This window comes from Chiloscyllium plagiosum, chromosome 15 (assembly GCF_004010195.1).
Source record: "Chiloscyllium plagiosum isolate BGI_BamShark_2017 chromosome 15, ASM401019v2, whole genome shotgun sequence".
Taxonomy (NCBI): Eukaryota; Metazoa; Chordata; class Chondrichthyes; order Orectolobiformes; family Hemiscylliidae; genus Chiloscyllium; species Chiloscyllium plagiosum.
Window position 1 is genome coordinate 4,358,609 of NC_057724.1, and position 17,367 is coordinate 4,375,975.

Below are 17,367 nucleotides of genomic sequence, written 5' to 3' on the forward strand. Positions count from 1 at the left end.
AACAGATCTTTTGGCCCAACAAGTCCACACCGACCCTCCGAAGAGTAATTCACCCAGACCCCTCCCACTACTCTATTACTCTACATTTCCCCTAATGAATGCAACTAACCTACATATCCCTGAACACTATGGGCAACTTAGCATGGCCGGTTCACCTAACCTGCACACAGGGTCATAGAGATGTACAGCATGGAAACAGACCCTTCAGTCCAACCCGTCCATACCGACCAGAAATCCCAACCCAATCTAGTCCCACTTGCCAACACGCGGCCCATATCCCTCCAAACCCTTCCTATTCATATACCCATCCAAATGCCTCTTAAATATTGCAATTGTACCAGCCTCCACCACATCCTCTGGCAGCTCATTCCATATCACCCTCTGTATGGAAAAGTTGCCCCTTAGGTTTCTTTTATATCTTTCCCCTCTCACCCTAAACCTATGCCCTCTAGTTCTGAACTCCCCTGACCCCAGGGAAAAGACTTTGTCTATTTACCCTATCCATGCCCCTCATAATTTTGTAAACCTCTATAAGGTCACCCCTCAGCCTCCGATGCTCCTGGGAAAACAGCCCCAGCCTGTTCAGCCTCTCCCTGTAGCTCAAATCCTCCAACCCTGGCAACATCCTTGTAAATCTTTTCTGAACCCTTTCAAGTTTCACAACATCTTTCCGATAGGAAGGAGACCAGAATTGCACGCAATTTTCCAGCAGTGGCCTAACCAATGTCCTGTACAGCCACAGAGGAAGTTCACACAGACAGTCGCCTGAGGCTAGAGTTGAATTCAGGGTCCTGGTGCTGTGAAGCAGCAGTGCTAACCGCTGAGCCACTGTGCCATTCCTAAAAGGGTCAATTCTGGCACAGTGGGAAATTAATCTCCAAGCTTGTTTATTTATTACCATTTTATTATTCTCTGCACCCATTTTAGACACAGAGGGAGCCTCCTAGTTCTGGGAGAATGAGAAACCAATGAGAGCAGAATTTGCAATCCTGCACCTACAGTTCCCGTTAAGTTTGATTTTTTTTTAAAATGGATCTTATCAATTGAGAAACAATTACTTGTTGCCCCTGTAATGAGCACTAGTTGATTTCTAAGTGTCCACAAATATTACTCCAGCCTGTTTGGATCATTCTGTGGTCACTCAGCATCTTGTTGTGTAAATGAGGCTTCAAACAGCAATGAAGCTGTGTTTCCCTCATCAAAGAGGTTAATGGCAGTTTCAGACAGGGTCCTGAACACCTAACTAGGAACTTTGATCAACATGGTAGCAACACACCCCAGTGCTGAATGAGCACAAAACACAATCAGCCATAATGATTGTGCATTCACCTACTCTCAGTTCAACATGTGTGGCAGCAGCAATTTTCGACACCATAAGGTCTCTGATTTATTACAAGGCTGAAGAATAATTCTTCGTAATGTTTGTGATAAATGTGTAATGTTTCTTTCCTAGAATTGTCTACCCATTATCTTAATGCACCATCTACCTATAATCTGGAAGATTTTGTTTTGCTTACATCTCAGTTGGTGCTGCCTCTATCGGGAGTCTGTGGGTTGAATTCTGCCTTTTTTGTTCCTTTTCCTCGACACCGTCACTGCGTTTTCCCTATAAATGTCACTGATAACAAATCTCACATTCGACCTTTCAAATTTGCTGATGACTTCTGTGGCATCTCAACACTCGGCAGTTCCAATCCAAATGGTGGAATGTTCAGTCATTACAATTGTATGGCAGAAGTAACCATTCAGCCCATTCCAGTTGTGCCAGGGAGAGCTTGTTTAGCAGTTGACATCTGACTTCATCCCATTGAGAATCCCACTCCATGGTGGAAATTTCCTGCTCCCACAGAGCTAGGTTTGGAGTGGGGACTGGGTACCAAATGAGGAAGTTACTTCTCAGAGGGTCTCTGACTTGTTCTTGCCTCCCTGCTCCCCAAGAGATTTTGCCGGAGTCCCAGTCAACCTGCCTCACTGAGTGATGGGTGACTTATACATAGAAATTACATGCTTCAGGAGTCACCGCTAGATAACCTATTGCCTGTATGCACATTTCCTTTTAAACTTTGTCCTTTCCAACCATTGAACAAATTTCCTTTTTTCAGTGACCCCCAATCACTTTCTTGGCACCGCTTACAGCAAAAAAATTCCCTCTAACGTGACTGACCTTCAATCTCTCAGTGAAAATTCTCTGTTAATATCCTCATGTTAACAACCACGGCTACATTCTTTCACAATTTACCGGTTATTATTTTGAAATCTGCCTTTGCATTGTTCCTATTCTTATGAAGAAGTTTCAAAATATTTTCGCCTTTCTTCCCAACCTTAGGCCTTGAATTTCAGGATCTGATTGATATCTCTATGCCATTTTTCATTGGCTCAATGATCTTACTGACAGTGGAATTGCCACAACACATTTTCCAGCTGTGGCCTAAAGCAATTCAACATCATTTCTTACTTGTATTCCAAACTCCAGTGTAAAGGCCCAGAATAATTCTTATGGCCATTTTAACCAGTACTACCACCTTTGGTCTCTGTGTCTACTGCCCTGGATTTCTTGACTTTGTTAAGAATCTGAGAGAGATCACTGTGTAGTGCATAAGGCCATCGACAACTTATGCAGACTTCTATCAGTCATAGAATCCCTACGGCCTAACAAGTCCACACCGACCCTCCGAAGAGTAACCCACCCAGACCCATTTCCCTTTGACTAATGAGACTAATAACACTACGGGTAATTTAGCATGGCCAATTCACCTGACCTGCACATCTTTAGACTGTGGGAGGAAACCCACGCAGACACGGGGAGAATGTGCAAACTCCACACGGAAAGTCGCCCGAGGCCGGAATCGAACCTTGGACCCTGGTGCTGAGAGGCCGCAGTGCTAACCACTGAGCCACCCGTGCCACCCATTGTCTTCTCTCTTCTATGGTACAACAGCACCAACCTCTCCGGAAAGCTAGCAGCAAAAGGATTTTTCAAGGCTAGAGCATGAGTAGACACTGCAGTTATCGAGCTATCCAGCAGGGTCACTTAGTCAAATTACTCCTCCTGATGTTTAAGTGAAAGAAAGCTGTGTGCTAATATTCTGCTTTGTAATTTTGTAAGGGGCTAACAATCCACCCAGATTGCTGCAATGTTCCAGAGCGTGTACACATGAATAGAAGAATCTGACCTCCCCTGTTCTCTGGACTGCAGAACTTCAATCAATCTCTTGGCAGGTGCTCAGTAACTGTGAGAATTGTTAATTAGTTACTGATTACATTTCACTCTTTATTTATCAGAAACAATCATGACAGCCCTGGTGGACCAGTTCCCTACGTTTCTACGACCAAAGCGCCTTTATCTGATAACTGTCGTTTGGTTGTTGTTTTATTGCTTTGGCCTTGAATGTGTAACTCAGGTATGTCGTTCATTTAATACTGTGCTACCTTTCCACAAGTAGTTCTGGTCATTACTCTGCAAAAGCAGGGATTGCACAGGAGTTAATAAAAAATAGAACCTTTGTTCAAGTGTTTATTTTCCTTCGAATTTGGGTGGGTTACTCTTTGGAGGGTTGGTGTGGACTTGTTGGGCCTAATGGCTTGTTTCCACACTGTAGGGATGCTATGATTTGCTTAATATTATGCAGTGGGGCTAACTGACTCTTCCTCAACTCTGAATTAACAGCCTTGGCAAGAATGGGCCTCAGTTTATTATGGGCTGTCAAAATAAGTCAAGTCTGGTGCCAGAGGGTGTGCTCTCATTATTTTTTAAATTCACTCCAGGAATGTGGACATTGCCGGCCAGGCCAGTATTTATTGACTATCTCTAATTGCCCAGAGGACAGTTAAAAGCCAACCACATCACTGTGGGTCTGGAGTCACATGTAGACCAGACCAAGTGAGCACAGCAGATTGTCTTCCCTGAAGGGCATTGTTAAGCCAGATGGGTTTTTTTTGACACATGCTAAATGAACAGGATATTGTTTGAAATCTCTTTTGGGTGCAAAGATGACCACTTTATCAAGTTTCCACCTCAGTGTTAGCTTGACTCAGTTGGTAATGGTCACCACTCTGAGCAGAAATCTATGGCCATAACCTACAATTGGGGTACGTCAGGAAATTCTTCAATGCATGGACAGTGATGTTTATGTGTAGAATTTGTCCATAAGAAATAGGAACAGGAGTAGAGTCCCCTCCGCCATTTACTAAGACCATGGCTGATCTGACACTCCTCATATTCACCCTCCTACCCTTTCCCCATAACCTTTGATTTCCCTACTGATCACAAATCTGTCTATGGTGTTGGAAAAGCACAGCCAGTCAGGCAGCATCTGAGGAGCAGGAGAGTCGATGGGTCAAGCATGAAGACATTCTTGATGAAGAGCTTATGCTCCTCGAATGCTGCCTGACCTGCTGCGCTTTTCCAGCACCACACTTTTTGACTCTGATCTCCAGCATCTGCAGTCCTCACTTTCTCCAAGAATCTATCTATTTTACCCTTAAATATTGTTGAAGAAAGTCTCGAGAGGCAGATCTTGAACATTGACTAATTTAACACATGGTGCATCATGGGGAGACCAACTGTGTCCTAACAGTGGCTTGGTCAAACTCCAAAGTACAGCAGAAAGTTACAGGGAATATCAGAAACAAGACCTAGGCTGAGGCACAGGCTGACCATTAATTACAAGGTGTCAGGATGGCCTGAGGAGGTACCGAATAAGGGGTCAGCTCTCTAGGTCAGCCCTAAAAGATGCTACACATTCCACAAGTGAACAGGAATGAAAGTTATCACCTAACATGATGTAACAAATGTCCTTAATTAGAAGCACCACACACTTTGGCAAAACATCGTAAACTAATTGATGGGGCTAAGCACGCTTGAGCATCTAAGCTACTTGCCCTAGCAATACATCACAGTGGAGAAACACTGAGCAGGCAAGATGTGTCACCTTGAACAGATAGGCTGCGTGAGGGGCATATGGGACAGCCACAGCTAACAGGCCGGGTAAATTGTTCTGGGGTGAGGGGCACATAAACAAAATGGTTCCTTGACCCGGAGGGAAGCCATAGCCAAGAAAATGGCTTCCACAAATATACACAAGAACTCTGCTCCTGCAGCTTTCTGTGGCAAGAAGTTCCAAAGACTACAACCCCCCTGAGAGAAGAAATTCCTCCTCATCTGTTTTACATAGGCTTCCCTCAACAGCTTAGTACTATTGTGCTGCTAAATTATTAATCCTGAAACTCAGCTTTTGTGGGGAACATGGTTTGCATCCCACCACATCAGATAGTGAATTTGAATTAAATTAAAAAAAATGGAATTAGGAATCTACTGAGGACCATTGCCAATTGCCGGAAAACCCATCTGACGCACTAATGTCCTTCAGGGAAGGGAATCTGCCATCTTCAACTGGTCTGGTCTATATGTGACTCCAGACCCACAGTGATGTGGTTGACTCTTAACTGCCCTCTGGGCAATTAGGGATGGGCAATAAATGCTGGCCTAGCCAGTGATGCCCACATTCCTGAGTGAATTTTAAAAAAGAACTGAGAGCACGCCTTCTGGCACAAGCTGGGCTTATTTTGATTGGAGGGGTTATAATCTGATATGCAGTACCTTTACCTTCCAGGCAGGAATTTACTGGATCAAGTTAATTGATCATTTCACTGCTGGATGGGGTATTCTGACAGCTGCTCTGCTGGAGGTCATCGGTCTGAGCTGGATCTATGGTAAGTGAAAACACTGAAATAAAATTATTGCACTGTAAGAAATATTTACATGGACATTCAGCGGTATTAAGACATGTGAATTGAGTGGCTCTGGACTATATCAATATGGCAGATGTTCAACTTGCATTGAGTAAAGTAATCTGGGATTAAAAAGCTAATGGTGATCCCAAATACTGTCAAATAAAGCAAAAAGGGATGAGAATGAGCTGAGGGGCAGCGTGCTGACTGTGTTTAGCACTACTACCTCACAGAGCCAGGGACCTGGGTTTGATTTCGTCCTCGGGCAACTGTCTGTGCGGAGTTTGCACGTTCCCCTGTGTCTGTATGTTTCCTCCAGCTGCTCTAGTTTTCTGTCTCCAAGATGTGCAGGTTGTGTGGATTGACCATGCTAAATTGCCCATCGTGTTCAAGGGTGTGCAGGGTCGGTGAATTAGCCATGGGAAATCGTTAGAGATAGGGAAGGGGGGAGGTGTTTGGGATGCTGTTCTGAGGGTCCGTGTGGACTTGATGGGCCTACTTCCACACTATAACGATTCTATCATTCTATGAAAAATCTCTTCACTAAGAAAATGGTAAGCCTGTGAAAATCCACCATGTACCTAAATCCAATATAGTCCTGGAGGACTGTGATTTTACAGAGAGAAATGACTGGCGGTGAATTTAACCTGAGGGCCAACTCACTTCATGTGAAAGATGAGGTTGGGGAAATGGGATCTTTAGGGTAACCTCAGCTGGTACAGGAATTGAACCCACACTGTTTGGTGGTGTTCTGTATTCCAAACCAGCCAAATGAACTAACCAGCCTCCTTAATCACAGAAAGCAGTTGAGGCCAACGCATTGAATGTTTTCAATAAGAAATTATATACAGTTCCTAGGGCTTAAGGGATCAAAGGGTATGGGGAGAAAGTGGGAACAGGGTTTTGAGTTGGATGATGAGTCATGTTCATATTGAATGACAGCAGAGACTCAAAGGGCTGAATGGCATGAACTTTCTATTTTCTACGTATCTGTGAAGTAGGAATTCAAGTGCTCACTTCAAAGATTTTCTCCCAGCTGGTTTCAGTGATCTGAGAATGGCAGAGTCTTCTCCATCAGTCACCCTGTGACCTCTCTATTTGCTGTGAGGTAGTGTTGCTTATTGTTGGGGGTAAGTTTCATTGCAGCCAATTTCCTGTTAATTGCTGATGGAGATGTTACTCTAAGTGGTGGCAGTCAAAGTGTCCCCACCCTCTGGGTCTATGAAGCTCCCGGTGAGATCTGGTGCATGTCTGAATAGGTTTTTTTAATGTATCTTCACCCCTAACTGCCCCGAAGACAGGACAAAATGGATGATTGTCTCTCTGCTGTCTTGTTGTTTACAGGGCTGAACAGATTCATCAAGGACATTGAGATGATGATTGGGGAAAAGAACTGGCTCTTCTGGCTGTGGTGGAGAATCTGTTGGTTTTTTGTCACTCCGTGTGTGCTGGCAGTAAGGAGATGTCACATCTGATGATTTAATTGGAAAATTATCTTTGAACAGATAATCTATTTTATCATATTTCTGATATAGTTTCGTGTGTTTGTTTCATTTTAGGCAACATTGCTCTGGTCCTTAGTCACATTTGGCCCACCAACATACGGACCTGTTGAATATCCTGACTGGGCAGTAGTGCTGGGTTGGTGCATAACCATTTTCTGTACAATGTGGATTCCCATTATCGCCATAGTTAGAGTTGTTCAAGCTGAGGGCTCCACTTTGTGTCAGGTAAGAGGAAATATCTTGATATCTTTGAAAGTTCATGGGCAAAATTTTTGTAAATTTCCCCACTCTACCACAGTTTAAGACCATAAGACTGTAAGACATAGGAGTTGAAGTAAGGCCTTTTGGCCCATCGAGTCCACTCCGCCATTCAATCTTGGCTGATGGGCATTTCGAATCCACTTACCCACACTCTGCCTGTAGCTCTTAATTCCTTGCGAGATCAAGAATTCATCAATCTCTGCCTTGAAGAAATTTAACGTCCAGCCTCCACTGCACTCCATGGCAATGAATTCCACAGGCCCACCACTCTATGGCTGAAGATACGTCTCCTCATTTTCATTCTAAATTGATCCCCACCTTTGGCAGATGATCAACTTGAAAGATGTTAAAAATCATACAACACCATGGTATAGTCCAACTGGTTTATTTAGAATCACCTAGCAGGACAACCACCTGATGAAGAAACAGCGCTTTGAAAGCTAGTGATTCCAAGTAAACCTGTTGGACTATAACCTGGTGTCGTGTGATTTTTAACATCTTCCAAGTTGATCACCTGCCAAAGGTGGGGGCCAATTTAGAATGGAAATGAGTCCAACACCGGCTCCTCCACATCATAACTTGGAAAATGGCAATGATTTTTTTGAACTAATTGAAGTCAGAAGAACACCATTCAACCCAGTGACATAGGCTTGCTCCTTCAGACAGCATTCCTGCTTACTTTAGAGGACATTTTTTTTTTGCGAGTGCATGAGTCAGCAATGGTCAGTTGGAAACACTCCTGCCTGGAGTCAGGAAGTTATGTGTTTGAGTAAGATTTCATGACATGCTCACCAAAATCAAAGTTGGCACTCTCCTTGCATGCTACATTGTTAAAGCTATCACCTTTTAGAGGAAAGGATCTAAATGAGGCTCGAGCATAAGAACATAAGAATTAGCATCAGGAGTAGGCAGTTCAGCACCTTGAGTCTGCTCCACCATTTAATATGATCATGGCTGATCTCATTTCAGCCTCAAGTCCACTTTCCTGCCCACTGTCCCTAACCCATCAACCTGTTACTACTTAAAAATGTCTATCTCCTCTTAGATTCACTCAACATCCCGACATCTCCAGGGAAGTGAATTCCACAAATTCATGACCTTTCGGGAGAAATAACTTCTCCTCATCTCTGTTTTAAATTTGTAACCCCATATCCTAAGTCTATGACCTTGCATTTTAGATTTGCCCTACATGAAGAAACATGTTCTCTGTCTACTTTGTCAATCCCCTTCAGCATCTCCTGTACCTCCATTAGATTTCCTCTTGTTCTTCTAAGCTCCTGAGAATGTTGGCTTAAACTGCTCACCTTTATCTCTGCAATTAATTTCATAGAAGTGTGAGGGGTTTTTCAAAGAATCTCTATACAGTGTGGAAAAAGGCCATTTGACCCAATAAGTCCACACTTATCCTCCGAAGAATACCTCACCCAGACCCATCCATTTACCTTATTACTCTACATTTACCCCTGACTGATGCATCCAACATCCCTGAACACTACGGGCAATTTAGCCTGGCCAATCCACCTAACCTGCACATCTATGGATTGTGGAGGAAACCGGAAAACCCAGAGGAAACCCACGCAGACACGGGGAGAATGTGCAAACTCCACACAGACAGTCACTTGAGTCTGGAAACGAACCGGGGTCCCTGACGCTGTGAGGCAGCAGTGCTAACCACTGAGCCGCTATGCCGCCCCTGATGAATTTCTTCTGAACTACCTCCAATACATCTCTATCCCCTCTCAAGAGGACCAACATTGTATGTAGACTCAATGTTCTGTACAGTAGCAGCATTACATCTCTACTCTATTCCTTTAACAATAAATGCCAAAATTCCAATTGCCTTTTTATTACCTGCCGTACTTGCATATTAGCTTTCTGTGATTTATGCACTTTGACACCCAGATCCTTCTGCACTGAAACACTCTGAAGCTTGACATTTGAAATCTACAGGAAAGAGCCCATAAACCTACTTTGAAGAACAGCAGGATCTCTCCATGTTATCCCAGTCAGTATGCGTCCCTCCATCAACAGATTTTCTCCTACAGAACTCCTGTAGCTGCACTTGAAGGGTACATTGTTGGATGTAAATTGATTTGTCAGGTGGCGAAGGGCAAATTCAATTCTTTCACTTGTCCATAAAAGTTCCCTATTTTCAAATGCCTTATTCATAAAATTATTTATGGAATCAGTTTACACTGTCTTTTTCAGGCAGAGTGTTACCGATCCTGAAAACTGTCTGAGTCAATAAAAGGCTTCTTTTCATTTCCCCTTTAAATTGTTAGCCAATGGCTTTTTATTCTACATCAATAATGAAGTGACAGAACAATGTCGAACTAATTACTAACAAGTAATTCCATTGTCCAAGAATCCGGCAGTGGCCAATCTCCCTCTGTTTTTCGAACATGTCAATAATATTACCAGGTGAGAGATTAACTGTCCAGTCACCCTAGACTATTTCTGAAAACCTCAATAAAGTTCAATATTTATCAGACATCAGGCATCTATCATGGCTTCTGGGCCTTTGCAGGTGAAGGGGCCCTAACTCAAAGAACTGTTTTAATGAGATGTCCAACAACCGATCGGACCCAGCCACTCCATTGGGACTAGTGATCTCTGCTGGGACGACAGGAGCTCCGGGATCAGTTGCAGTGCACAGGATCAGGAAGGGGACAGATTCTATAACCACTGTGTCTTCCTGCTTAATCTATACAGCTTCTTCATTGCCTTAACCTGCATCCTCAGCCACTGCAGTCCAGAACTGGACGGAGAAAAGTTAGAAACGCTATTAGTATTTAAGCATCAAAGTGCTTCTGAACATAAGAACAAGAAGCAAAAACAAGCCAGTCAGCCCCTCAGTCTTGCTGCAGCATTCAATAAGATTCTAGTTGATCTGAATTTACCCACAAGTCTACATTCCTGCATATCGCCAATATCTTTCTTCTACTTGGTCATCAAGAATCTATCCCTCTTTACTTTAAAAATACTGAATGATTCTGTACCTACTGCTTTCTGAGGAAAGGAATTCCAAAGACACTTCATGCTTTGAGAGAGAGAAAAATGTTTTAACAGGTTATAAATGAGTGACCCCTTATTTTTAAACTGTGCCCCATAAGTTCGAGATTTTTCCACGACGGGGAAACATCTTTTCCACATTCACCTGCTCTATCTTTTCCTCATGAGGCAAGCCACTCAATCCAGTATTAGTCTCGTGAGCCTTCTCTGAACTGATTCCAGTGCATTAATATCTCTACGTAACTATGGTAACCAGCACTATACACAGTTCTTCTGATTTAGGCATGATAGATAAGGCAGATGGGGCCATAAAAAAATCCTGTGTGACTTCTTCCTCTGGACCCGCAGTATTTCTGTGTCAAAGTTGTGGCCACTATCTCTCTTAAGGAGTATGGCCCTCCACACACTTTTATAAGCCACCTATGGCCATCTTTCGAATCTGACCTTTTCTGCAGAGTGTGTCTCAGTATTGAGGCACCTCTCTCTGTCTCCCTGCATGGGGAATTAGCCCATCCCACATCAGTAAGTAGGTCTATTATGTGTCAGTCTCAAAAGCATCCTATTGGTTTCAGGACCACCTTTTCAACACCCCATAGCCCCTATCTGTGGTGATTAGGTTCCCTATGGCATGGAAACTGGCCCTTCGGCCCAAAAGGTCCACACTGACCCTCCAAAGAGTAACCCACCCAGACCCATTCCCCTACCCTATATTTACCCCTGACTAATGCACCTAACACTATGGGTAATTTAGCATGGCCAATTCACCTGACCTGCACATCTTTGGACTGTGGGAGGTAACCAGAGCACCCAGAGGAAACCCACGCAAACTCCACAAAGTCAGTCACCCGAGGCTGGAATCGAACCCAGGTCCCTGGCGCTGTGAGGCAGCAGTGCTAACTGTTGAGCCACCGTGCCACCCTTGGTGGGATGATGAGCTCCCTCTCTGCTCATGAATTCAGAAGCTTGTTAAGCATTGATGTGGCTGTGCCAAAGACACCCCACAAGGGGTTAGGGTTTGGGTGTAATCCCCATGTCAGATCCAGGGAGAAAGTGAGGACTGCAGATGCTGGAGAGTCAGAATTTAAACGCGTTGTGCTGGAAAAGCACAGCAGGTCAGGCAGCATCCAAGGAGCAGGAGGATCAATGTTTTGGGCATAAGCCCTTTGTCAGGAATGAACTGCTGTCCTTTTCCAGCGCCACATTTTTCAACTCATGTCAGATCCTGACCTGGGAATGAAAATCCCATCCTATATGTTTTTAAAATGCTTTCAATTTCAATTTATTGTTTGTTGTTAATCTTCTCTCATAACTGCTCTTCTCCTCTGATATTAAATTCAGTTCTGTCAAATAGTCATTATAATTGTCTGCATTATTAACTGAGACTACCTCCTGACATTTAACACAAGCTTCATTTATTTGTCTGATCATAATTTATCTTTGTGCTTCTTCATGGTGCATAAGCTTTGAATGATTTATCTTTTCCCTTCAAAGGAACATTCTTTGTACGTGAATTGTTTCTTTTCTGAATGCTACATCGATGCGTGATGTCTTTATGAATATTCAACCATATAAATTAGGAGCAGGAGTTGCCCATTCCGTCTCTTGAGTCTATTCTGTCATTTGATAAGATCATCACTGTAGAGTCAACATCAGTTTCTTGTTCCTATAACTTTTGAGAGCCACGCCAATCAAGATTCTATCTAATCCAGCATTAACCCGACAATCACCTTTTTTTTTCATCTACTTGTGCTAGGTCCCTTTTTAAATCACTGAAATGATCGCTCATGGAACATTTTTGCCCTTAATATTTTCAGTGTAGCATTTGATAATTTCTGGAAACTAAATTACATTGCAGTCATTGTTAGCTCTTTGATCCCTGATAGTAACTCAAACAATTACCTGAACTGATTCATTTTCTTGAACTAAATTCAATATAGCTTCATTCCAAGTTAGACTGGTGACATATTGATCAAGAAACTACTCTGTACACACATGAGAAATTTTGCTCCTCTGTTATAATCAGAAACATGTTTTTCTTTATCTACATTGAGGAAATTAAATTTGCCTAATATTACAATTCCAATTTTGTTGCACTTCTTAAACTTTTTCCAGCAATTTCCTTTCTAGGTCTGAAACTGGAACTCCCAACACTCTTATCTTTTTCTAACTGTATTCCTTAAATCAGAAGATTCTGGAAATATGAGGTCCCAGAACCACATGGCACACCCAATAAAAGTAAAATACTGCAGATGCTGGAAAATTTGAAACAAGTAAAGAGAATGCGGTGTTAACACCCCACTAGCCAAAAGAATAGCAGAGTAAAACAGCTGCAGAATGCTTAGAAAAAAAGTAAAGAGAATGCTGGAGGAACTCAGGCAGCATCTGTGAAGAGAGAAACAGATTGAATATTTTGCGACCAGTGTAGCTCTTCAGAACTACAGTGTTGTTCTTAATCAACACTGACACTGTCCCCTCCCTTTATTCTTACTCTACTCTTCATAACTACTTGTTAATCAGGAATGTTAAAAACCCACGCCTGACCTTGTTTGAGTCAGGCTCCATTAGCATGATCTCATGAACCAATGTGTGCTTGCAGCTCACTAACATTATGAGTTAATTATAGGCTATGAGTTTTACTGCATCCTTCTTCACACTTGCTCCTATGCTCAATATAGTTTATATACTTTTGGAAATTGCAGTACTGTTTTTCTGTCTCTCTATGATCAAGCTTCTAGTTTGAATCTATGTTTTGGTTTTAGTAAGGATGGCAAATTAGTTCAAACAGTCCAAACTAATCTATACTTCTGGTTTATAACAAATGCTCTATAACTCCCTGAGTGAGATTTCTCCCCCGTTATTAAGTATTAAGGTAAATTGAATCCCATTTACAATTTGACATGGTTGAAAACCGATTAGAATCAGGTTTTGCTGTAGTTGGGTATTAATGATGGGTAAAAATCAGGCAGGAATGATTAAACATTTTACTTTTGCTTTCACAGAAAATTTCTGCTGCTTGCGCATCAGCTTCCGACTGGGGTCCGTACTTAAAACAACACAAAGGGGAGAGATATAGAAATAGGTCCAATTCTACAGAAGTCCTAAACTACGCACAATGTCATATTACAACAGAGATGTAATCATCTTAGAGAAAATTTATAAATAATGGTTTTGAAAAACCGCCACTGTTATGATGTACATCCTCTTTCATGTTCTGCAGAAGAATAAGCAGCTTGGCTGGTTCACAGATATTCCTGAAGAAGGGCTTATGTCCGAAACGTCGATTCTCCTGTTCCTTTGCTGCCTGACCTGCTGCGCTTTTCCAGCAACACATTTTTAAGCTCTAATCTCCAGCATCTGCAGTCCTCACTTTCTCCTGGTTCACAGATATGCCAACTCTTGGTTTTTCTGATGTTTCCCCTGTAGAGTAAATAGTTTACTGTATAATCAATACTCTAATAAATATTGAGCAAGTATGCAACATATTGTGTCCTATCTCATGGTCATAATTATGTCAGTATACGAAGAGACTTTCTCAGGATATCACCTTTGCATTGTGGCATGTGACCTGAAGGTGTAACAGTTTCAAACTCCATCTTTTCTCAGCATCACTTGAAGCATCATCTTTTGAAGCCAGCTGTTTGTTGATCCTCTGTTGTAACCAGCTTAATATGAGCCTTAATACTCAGATGCGAGAAATCTAATGTTTGTGTGTAATTTTTATGTTATAAGTGTCTGATAGATTCTTTAATATTATGATATCGACTCCCAGTTTCTTCTTCTGTGGGAGTTAATAGAAGCATTGCCACATCAGGTAAGTGGGCGGCACGGTGGTTAGCACTGCTGCCTCACAGCGCCAGAGACCCAGGTTCAATTCCCGCCTCAGGCGACTGACTGTGTGGAGTTTGCACGTTCTCCCCGTATCTGCATGGGTTTCCTCCGGGTGCTCCGGTTTCCTCCCACAGTCCAAAGATGTGCAGGGTCAGGTGAATTGGCCATGCTAAATTGCCCGTAGTGTTAGGTAAGGGGTAAATGTAGGGGTATGGGTGGGTTTCGCTTCGGCGGGTCGGTGTGGACTTGTTGGGCTGAAGGGCCTGTTTCCACACTGTAATGTAATCTAATCTAATCTAATTCCCTTTTGGAAGCAAGTAAGTCCTGGTTGGCAATAGAAAGCCAACTTTTCATTCACCAGTTTTCTGCTTCTGTCTACTGCCTTTTTATTGATTTGTGCGTGGGCTCTTTAGATCAAATGGTTTACAACTTGGCCAAAGTTCCCAAAGCGTTTACCAATGAACTGCAGGGGGAGGTGGCTGCAAGGCTCACTTGTAGAATCCTTCACCTGCCATTGTGTGAGCATTCTGCAAAATATCAAATGAAAGGGATCTCAAATTCCTGCTGTCTGAGCTTGGTCCAGCAACAAGACTCATTGTGCCTACAGAGAGGCTAAAAGCAACAATCTATCTTGTAACTATCTATCTCCTATCCCCATGAACAGCAGGCAATAGTTTCCAGGACTATCACTGGTCTCATCTCCTCTGGAGATCTCACCTCAACAGTTTTCCACCTCAACCCTGCACAGCCCACTTCTACCTCCTTCCCAAAATCCACAAAGAGGACTCATAGTTTCAGTCTGTTGCACTGAAATTATTTGTTTAGTTATAGTAAGTTGACTTACTTAGTCAACTTGAGAGAAAGTGAGGGCTGCAGATGGTGGAGATCAGAGCTGAAAATGTGTTGCTGGAAAAGCGCAGCAGGTCAGGCAGCATCCAAGGAGCAGGAGAATCGACGTTTCGGGCATAAGCCCTTCTTCAGGAATACTTAGTCAACTTCGTCACTGTTGACTGTATCTCTCCCCTCTTGTTCAGCCCCTTCCCAGTTAAATTCATGATATTTCTGAGACTTTACACTGTTTCCACATTTTCCAGTTTTTTTTCACTAGCCACCACCTCTTCACCATAGATGATTGATCCTTTTACACATCCAACCCTGTCGGAGAAATTTGCCCAGTAGGTTAGAGACCACAAAACACAGCTCGAAGTGAAATTGAAACAGTTTATTGCAAGCGATATCGCTGGAGGAGAAAACAGACTAGCTGACACAGAACTGACAGTCTGCACAGCGAATTTGATTTCTCCTCCCAGAGCTGAGGATTAGACCAGTTTTATAGTAATGCTGCACAATGACACTGATTAAGAAATGGGAAACTACAATGTTTCTGGAAATGGAGTAATTTAGTTGCAAGGATGCTAATTGGAAAACAGTTTATCGGATGAATGTCCTGTTCCTTCACACAATGCAACACCCTGACAGTATCATGGTTCCATTTATCTTCCCAGGTCGGTGTTAAAGTCTTTTCTGAAGTGGTGAGGTGCTTCCATTGTCCTGTGGTGCCTGTCTGTCTGTCCTGCTCTTTGTGTGGCTTTGCTGTTGCTGGGTTGTGAAACTGCCTTAGGACTCTGAACCTCTTGTCATGTCCATTTGAGCTTGAAAGCGTATTCCATTGTCTGCGTGCCGTCTGACCCAGTTCATGAGCTGCTCAGGAATTCTGGGTGTCCTGGTACAATTTGGCCAATTTGCTTTTGTGGGCCTATTGTGGGTTAGCAAATCTTTTCCCACAATTCCCCTTTTTTTTGCTTAGGGGAGGGACGAGTAGGTGGCAATGTAGCCAGAGCGAGGGGGATTTTCTAGTGGAGGGGGGCTCCGTATTGGACAGGTAGCTCTCAGTGTCTGAATCTGGCCCAGCAGAGGCTATCCTAGGGGCAGGGATGTGTCCCAGTGGATTTATGCTAGCTGAGTGGTGATGGGGGCAGAGGGTAGCAGGATTGCACATAGACGTGAGCAGCACAGTTGAATGGCCATGGCTAGCACTATAAGGCAAGTAATGATAGCAATGAGGGCTATCAGTCCCTGCAGTAGGGCTGTGCCCCATCCCATAGGTCATGCAGGACAGAAGCTGCCTGCCGGATATGTTGGGCCAGATCTGTGATGTTTTCACTGGAGTCAGGAATGTAAGTGCAGCAGTCAGCACCAATGAGGGCACATGTGCCCCCTTTCACAGCGAGCAGGTAGTCCAGGGCCATCCTGTTCTGGAGAACCACAGTACAGATGGCAACAGCCTCCATATTCAGCTGGGCGAGTGCGTCTGCTATGCAGTTTGCCACCTCTTCTAGTGTAGCGGCGAGTTTGTGGGCTTCTACCTGTAACCGTAGGGTTGTAGAGTGGGGTAACATCAGGTAGAGAGCTGCCTCAATAGCAGTAAGGGCTCGTCTGCTGCGGGTCATGGGCTTTGGGAAGGGAGGGGACTTGGAGTGATACATGAATGGTATGGCCTACCTGACATAACAGCACCCAGTTCAGGATACTGGCAACCAGGCATGGACTTTGCGGCCACAGATAAAATAGATGCCATTGTAGGTCTGGAGATGACGGGTCTGGGTCCCTGTCCACATGGTGAGGAAGGTGGTGTTCTGGCTGGTCCTACTGAGGACCTGTAGGTTTTAAATGCTGCCTTCTGCAGCGGATCAGCGTGCTGCGGGAGTTAGGAGGAGGGAGCCAGTGCACCGGCTCCAGCCAGCCTCCCATCTGGATGGCTGTGTGCTTTTTAAACAGATGGATCCCGCAGGTGGCCTGTGTGTGTCAGTGTCAGCAATGGTCAGGGCTGGGGGCTCATGGGAGAGGTTGTAGGCCAGGTAAAGCCACCCTTTAAATTTGTCCAGGCGTTACCCTGTCAACTTCCAGCGGGCTGGGCTGTTGTCCCCCATAGTTGGGCGTGGCCGGTGTGGTAACTTCAGGGGATCTGTCTGGGTTTAGCCCCACTCTGCCGTGTCAGAGATGTTTAAGGGGATTGAGGCAAAGGGAATGC

General features: G+C 43.7%; 1 protein-coding gene across 7 annotated transcripts in view; it reads left to right on the forward strand.

Annotated features, from left to right (window-relative positions):
* The window catches only part of LOC122557057 (sodium- and chloride-dependent neutral and basic amino acid transporter B(0+)-like), a 60,224-nt gene that overhangs the window by 30,524 nt on the left and 12,333 nt on the right, over positions 1 to 17,367 (forward strand). For 6 of the 7 annotated variants that reach the window (XM_043704307.1, XM_043704309.1, XM_043704310.1 and 3 more), the window contains 5 exons: positions 3,283 to 3,401; positions 5,613 to 5,712; positions 7,075 to 7,184; positions 7,290 to 7,460; positions 13,508 to 13,986. In XM_043704307.1, the coding sequence (XP_043560242.1) occupies positions 3,283 to 3,401; positions 5,613 to 5,712; positions 7,075 to 7,184; positions 7,290 to 7,460; positions 13,508 to 13,645 (638 nt within the window). In that variant the 3' untranslated portion in view covers positions 13,646 to 13,986. Of the gene's footprint in view, positions 1 to 3,282; positions 3,402 to 5,612; positions 5,713 to 7,074; positions 7,185 to 7,289; positions 7,461 to 13,507; positions 13,987 to 17,367 lie in introns of those variants that run through there. The other variant, XM_043704308.1, reaches the window with a different exon arrangement.